The sequence below is a fragment of the Ciona intestinalis genome, chromosome 10 (assembly GCF_000224145.3).
Source record: "Ciona intestinalis chromosome 10, KH, whole genome shotgun sequence".
In the NCBI taxonomy this organism is placed as follows: Eukaryota; Metazoa; Chordata; class Ascidiacea; order Phlebobranchia; family Cionidae; genus Ciona; species Ciona intestinalis.
This window is the reverse complement of record NC_020175.2, coordinates 4,167,050-4,173,995: the sequence shown is the minus strand read 5'-3', so window position 1 is coordinate 4,173,995 and position 6,946 is coordinate 4,167,050. Positions and strand designations below refer to the sequence as shown.

Sequence of the window (6,946 nt, the reverse complement as noted above, 5' to 3'; positions counted from 1 at the left end):
AACGCAAACTCGACGAAACCGGTTTGGTTCTTAAATTATTTATTTGACTGTAGTTCTTTGTGTTTGTATTATTTTTTCGTTCTGTTTTTATCATTTTTTGTTAATAAACTGTTTCTTTGAAACGTTACCTAAGGACTTGCATTCGTTCCATCGCGCTAGACAAAATCGAACAAAAACGGGGCTTTCCAGCACGATACTCGTTGGAAGCACGTGCGCGCGCACACACGCGAAGGGCGAATGTTTTCTCTTTGTTGACAACGCGTTTTTCGCAGCGGTTGTAAAATGTCTTGCCACCCCAAAAAATATGAATTTCTTTAAAAAATCGACGCCTATGATCATTGTATATGATGCAGCATATAAACTGTTGCTGGCAAGCATATTGTAGCGATTTAACAGATCTTCTGGCAACGGTAAATCAAGCAAAAATCATTCACCCCCATGAAGGCTTCATATATAGGACATTAAAACAGCGATAAATAAATAACAGAAAAGCTTTCAAAACAAGTGTAATAGGCCTGGCAGCAAATACAAAGATTTTTTTTGTTGTATGTTTCGTACAATTTTTCAATATTATATTTTCTTATATTTATTGAACAATAAGTATGTTTTTCTTTATATTCTCAGAGCATCTTTAGTAACCGGACACAGCCTTGCTAAGAATGAAGATGCCACTCCCCATCTTAGTGCTCTACCTAAAGTAGAACGTGAGAAGATTGCTGCTGCGGTTGAAAAGATGAAAGGTGTGTTAATAGTCGTGGTTTGCATTTTTTTCCTATTTTTCTCAAGTTTTTTTTGCTTTTTTCTTTATTGATTTGGTGCATTTCTCTCACTTTTAGACAATAATGAAAAATTCAGATCTTGGTGAGATTGCTTGTATAACTCTGGATTAGGAATCTTGCATTTGGTATTTTGCATTTGAGTTCTGTTTTCCACTAAGACAGTCGAGTTTCTAAGACTAAAAAAGCTGAAACAGCATACAAAGAAAATGTATTTAAGATTTGCTATAAAATTATTTAGTTTCCAAGTTATAATTCTTATATTGAAAAAAGTGATCATAGGGAGCCTCACAACCAAATCACTTTTTTTTTATCCTAAATATGTATATTTTCATTTTGTTTATATTTTTATCCTTTCAGTCCACATCCCGGACTTCACATCCTCCGAAAGCGAAGAGGACTCAAAAGCGAAGACCTCCCTCCCGTCCACTGTTCCTAGGAGAGAGAAGATCATTCCTGGGAAGAGGAAAACGATGAGCTTAAGATGTGGAGTGTGCGAAACGTGTTCTAATGTTTGTGGGATGTGTGATGGTTGCAGGTGGTTACAATATTTTGATACACTAACAGTGGATTGTTTGAACACAATTGGAAAAGTTGTTGAACCTTTGTGATGCACCATTGATATAAGATTTTTTTTCTTTATAAGGTTACTCTTTATAAGGTTACTCTTATTTGCTTTATAAGGTTACTCTTATAATAGATCCCATACGATTAAGGCGACCTAAAAATGACATTGAAGCGTTAGTCAGCACAGTGAAAAATTACCAGAAGATTCTTTTACCAATAAATACTTAAATTTGAAACGAAAATATTTTTCACCAGATCATCGAAAGTTGACGGTTCATCAATTTGTTCGGAGCGCAAACCTTGCTCCAACCCCACGGAGGTTGATCCTGTTCCTCATCTTCCTAAGAAGGCAAAGAAGTCTCTTCCTGATCAAACGGGTATACTGTTTGTTTTTTATTTCAAACCGGTATATTGTTTGTTTTCTATCTCAAACCTGTATAATGTTTGGTTTTTTTCTCAAACCGATTTTGTTTAGTTTTCTATCTCTAAAATAACAATTTTCCTACATTTCTGTTTTTCCTACAAAAGTTGTATTTTTGCCATTATTTCTGCCCCAGATTTCTTTTAAAGTTAAACTTTACATATGCCCTCTTTTAAACAATTTTTAATCAATTTATAACAATCACATTTACAATACAACCACTTTTTATCTATGAATCTTCTCTTTTACCCCACTCCTAATTACACTACACATTTTGGTTCATTTTTTGTTTAAAAAAACTAAAAATTTGCTCTTTTACTCCATTCTTCCAATTATAATATGATACCTGATTATAAACCTCTTCATTTTCCTCTCCTCCTCCAGCATCAAGAAAGTCTTCCCGCCTCCAACAGCAGCGAGCCCCTCTCCGATCCTCGTTGATATCGGATGCAAGTGGAGGACAAATGAGCAAACACCACCAGCCCCCGCCGTCAGTCTTCATCTCCCCAACTACAAATAACGACACCGTAAATATATTAAAAATCTCATTTTTACAATAATTTTTAAATATAACATTATAATTAAATTAAACATCTTATTTTTAAAAGTAAATTATTAGGAAATATTTTTAAAACTTTTTTGTATTGTAAGTTTTTATTAAAAAATAATAAAAACTCTTATACTATTTATATCGAAAAAAAAAAAGATTTTTTTCCTATAAATTTATAACAAAATGTGTATTTTTTGTTTAGGTGTGTCTGAACACAGTAACTTTTAATTTAAAAAAACTATAGGATAATGGGTCTAAAATGCTTTGTTTTATTTATATTTATAACTCAAAAAACTCCTTTAACATAAATGATAATACCCCCTTCCCAGAAAACCACCACTGTATTGAAAGAAGTGACCATGTCACCTGGGAGTCGATTCAGCGCGTTCGAAAATGTTTTAACTCTAAACAAACTTGCAACAATATCCATTGAAAACTGGAAGGTTGGTAGATTCTAAATGTGGTTCATTATTTTAACACGAATATTTACCTAATTTCATTTGTTTGTATATTATATGAGTAGTCCTACACAAAGGCACGCCAGTACCTAGGATTTAGACCCGGGTCAAATCTGGTTTAAATCCAATGCACCTCCTACCAATATAAAATAAAATAGACCAGAGTTAGCCAGAGCCCAACACAGTTTTTTTACGCTGTTTCTAGTGAGTTTTTTCTTTTTTTGTTGTATTATTGCAATTTTCAATACTTTTAATTTTCAACTTTTCAAATTAGTGGAAAAAATTAGCTCGGACAACCTTTTTCCCAGAAAAATATTTGTTTTAGCAAACTTTGTACCAACTTACCATAATAAACTCTTAACACATGTAATTAACATCCTTTTTCACGAACTCCAGGAGATTTACGAAGTTTCCCGATTATGGAAGAAAGGTGGTCGTGCGTTGATCACCTCGCAGCCGCCACCCCCTCGCACTGTGTGTCTTATATGCGGCTCCTTCAGCTCGGCAAAGAGCATAAGTGAAGGTGCCTTGGTCCACTGCGCTTGCTGTTGCGAGCCATACCACCCTTTCTGTGCAGAACCAGACTTTTTAAACACTGACGTGTTAGCGCAGATGAAACGAAACACATGGATATGCAGAAAGTAAGTACCACCTCTAGACACCAATTTAGGCATAAAAGTTGTAAATTTATTCATAAAAATAAAAAATGTTTTGTTAAACTGTAATGTTCAATAATCTTAAAAGTATAAAAATTAAAAAATACACTAAATTGTGTTTTTCTTCATTTCTTTTCTTTGTTTTATTTGTTTAATCTTTGCTACTGTATTTTAAACGAAAAATAATTCTTCTTATATCATGAGCTCAAACTATAGTGGTTTTGCAACAGATGCCAATGCTGCCACGTATGCGGACACCCAAAGAACTTACTTGTGTGCAGAAGGTGTAAGAAGAGTTATCATAGTGAGTGTCTTGGACCAAGTTACCCTACCAAGTAAGTCAATAATAAAGCTGCAAAATAAGTGTTTTGAGTGGATCATGGCAAAAACATAGCGTACTTTTCGTAGCACTAGATCCTTACTTTATTTCTTTACTCAAGAATCATCCAACTCTATAAGCACCAGATCATTCTCAAATTCGCAGAATTTATTAGTCTGTTTCAGACCTTTGGTATAACATTTTTTTACGCAGACCATGTTTTTTTTGTGTTTTTTATATGTTTTAAACCTATACGGTCTATATTTTTATTAGACACCGTATATTTTAGGCCATCTAAGAACAAAGTGTGGGTTTGCATGCGTTGTGTTCGATGCCAAAGTTGTGGGACTTCCAAACCTGGTGCTTCAGGTTGTAAGTGGACACACGACTTTACCATGTGTCAGAGGTGTGGTGATCTATATGAGAAGGGGAACTTCTGCCCTATATGTCAACGGTAAGCAATTGTTGCTGTACTAGAGGTATAGGCCTATAGGGCTAGGGCATGATATAGGCATATCCTTTTATGTTAAAAGTTAACTATCTGTGAAAGCCACAGTTTCTTTTGAGACAATCTTTCTTTTGCTGTTCATAAGAATATCATTCTAACTTAAACATTTCTAGTATTACAGAGGAATAAAAAATTCTTGTTTTGTTATTGTCATTTCCTAAAGGATTACTATTTAAAAAAAAAATTTGGAAATAGGGGACGGCTCCTGAAAGCGTCAATAGCCACAACATGCTAAATCTTTTTCCCTCCATAGCTGTTACAGTGACGAGGATTACGAATCTCGGATGATTCAATGTTCCGGGTGTAAGAGATGGGTTCATTCCAAGTGTGAGAGCTTATCTGGTAAGTTTATACTTTATCCTGTATGTATGTAATTACTGTATGTTACTTTATGTTTCATCTACCAGCCAACTAGAAAATATAAGAGTATTTAGTTAAGTGTCTGGTCCAAGCCGAATATAGTACAGCACTGGAAAAAGAAAATAATTTAATAATATCCGAAAAATATGTAAATTTGACCCTGCTCCGGTGCGTAAGCGCTGGACAATTCTTGTGTGAAGAAATACAGTAAGGATCTGCTGCTACAAAACCTAACAGATAAAAATCAAATGCAACCAATTGTATATTAAAAGATATATATTTCGTCTAAATGGCAACGTCAGTCTCTTGTCCAAACATATATACTCTCTTTAGTTACATTAAACTGATGTGTCATTATCCCGCAGTTGAAATGTACACCCTGCTTGCCCACATGCCCAACAACGTGACATACAAGTGTCCTGACTGTGACAATCGTGGGACTAAACTTAAACAAATACTCGCTGAGCAAGCTAATGCTGCTGAAGAACTAAATGAAAGGTGGAAACTTGAAAATTAAGACACCCATATTTTGCAATATAACTTCGTTTATAATATATTTGTAATATAGGTTCATTATATTTTATTTTATCGTGAAACCAAAAATTATGTTTAAAATGTATAAAATTTGTGTTTTAAATTGGGAAATATTGATACCGACTGACAAGTGAATGTCATTATTTAAATTAAGGTACAAAATTTCTACAAATATTGTATAATAGGTTGGGGTAAGATATTTTATGTTTATTCTCTTTTTCTTGTAAAAAAAGACAGAAAAAAAATAATTCCCTTTTTCTTGTGTTCTCTCACATTATTCCCACTTATCTTCCTTTTTCTCTCTTCAGTATAAAACCAGAGCCGGAGGAGATCCGTAAAATCCTCTCAAGTCTTCCACCTCCTGCATGGAGGAAAATGATAGAGAATGAAATACAGACGGGATTAGAAGCGATCACGATGGCTTTATTTCATAACAGAGCTACCTATGGCATTCTAAAGAAGGTGCGTTTTTTTACCCAAAACTTTTGATTTTATTCTAAGTAAGTGAGGTCCTTGACACCTTGGATTTAGACCAGATTTGCCCATTACCCAAAACTCTACCGATCACTTTGTTAGAAGCAATAACCTAATTAGTGTAAATACAATGAATGATAGTTTTAAAACCCTAAAATGTGCTTAACAATAAAAATTTGACTTAAAGTTAATCTTAAATCACAAGTTTGCCACGTTTTATTTTTGTTATATTAATGTTTGGTACCAAATACTTAAAGGGCATTTTAAAAAACACAAATTTTAGTGTTGCGCATTATTTTTCCCAAAAAGAAAAACTTTTTTCCCACCAGGCTGACAACATCAAACCAGAAGCTGACACAAAACCACTCAAGTGTGACGACACAGCTCGACCTCGTGACCTCTTCGCTGTAAGGTTCGCCGTCCATAACGGTCGCTACCACTCGGTGGGGACATTCTGCTCCCACGTGGCGGCCATCTTGGATTCGGTTGCCGACGACAACGACAGGGAGGAGGTTGGAAAGGCGTTCTGTAAAGAAGCAGGATCTGTGTTCTCGTGGTTCAATTTCGAAACAGGGAAAGTGAGAGACTCAAATGACTTCCCAGAGTAAGTAGTTTGGAGCTCTTTGATTTGTGTATGAATTGACCCTAAGTAGTTTTGTAAAATTCACAATGTTATAAAAAGCACTTCTTTGTTTGAATAACTGTATGTCAGAATTTTATTAACTTAATAGCTTAAATATTTTCCTTTTTTTCCAAAATGTCCTAGATGTTTTACTATAACAGAAACTAAGCTTGAGTTGACAGAATTTAGTCAATGGACAAAATTAAGTATTAATTTCTAGGGATGTGCCGAGCCGAGCCCGAACTCAAAAGCTCGTGCCCGAGCGTCTCCTTTTTTTGACGCTCGGTGCTCGGCAGAAAACTGGGCCGAGCGCCGAGCCTTATGCTATAATGTTGCACGCGAGAGCGAAAACTATTAAAAATGAAAAAAAGGTGAAGCTATTAAGAGGAGATAACGAGACTAGTCAGCGTAGCTTTCTCTTTAATTATTTTTCGTTCGTTGTGAATTTGCTCTCTCGCAAGTAACGAATCGCAACGTCAGCGAATTTGCCCGTATCGAATTACAGCAGGTGTCGAATTACACGAGCGCCCAATGTTTTCGTATCACATTTTAAATAAAAAGTCAAAAACTCTTAAACTTTTTTATAATGAAATAATATAAATTGCTGCAACCACGGTTTTGCAACCACAGAGTTTTGCAACCTCTAAGCCACCTTTACCGCAGACACGTACGCAGCCAGAAAGTTCTAAGATGCACACACA

General features: G+C 35.1%; 1 protein-coding gene across 3 annotated transcripts in view; it reads left to right on the top strand.

Moving 5' to 3' along the window:
- LOC100180972 (histone-lysine N-methyltransferase 2A) overlaps positions 1–6,946 on the top strand; it is a 33,540-nt gene that overhangs the window by 12,439 nt on the left and 14,155 nt on the right. For 2 of the 3 annotated variants that reach the window (XM_026836276.1, XM_018813624.2), the window contains 11 exons: positions 625–740; positions 1,137–1,314; positions 1,599–1,720; positions 2,149–2,291; positions 2,644–2,757; positions 3,169–3,413; positions 3,659–3,763; positions 4,037–4,201; positions 4,509–4,597; positions 4,981–5,113; positions 5,458–5,611. In XM_026836276.1, the coding sequence (XP_026692077.1) occupies positions 625–740; positions 1,137–1,314; positions 1,599–1,720; positions 2,149–2,291; positions 2,644–2,757; positions 3,169–3,413; positions 3,659–3,763; positions 4,037–4,201; positions 4,509–4,597; positions 4,981–5,113; positions 5,458–5,611 (1,564 nt within the window). Of the gene's footprint in view, positions 1–624; positions 741–1,136; positions 1,315–1,598; positions 1,721–2,148; positions 2,292–2,643; positions 2,758–3,168; positions 3,414–3,658; positions 3,764–4,036; positions 4,202–4,508; positions 4,598–4,980; positions 5,114–5,457; positions 5,612–5,952; positions 6,228–6,946 lie in introns of all 3 variants that reach the window. The other variant, XM_018813623.2, reaches the window with a different exon arrangement.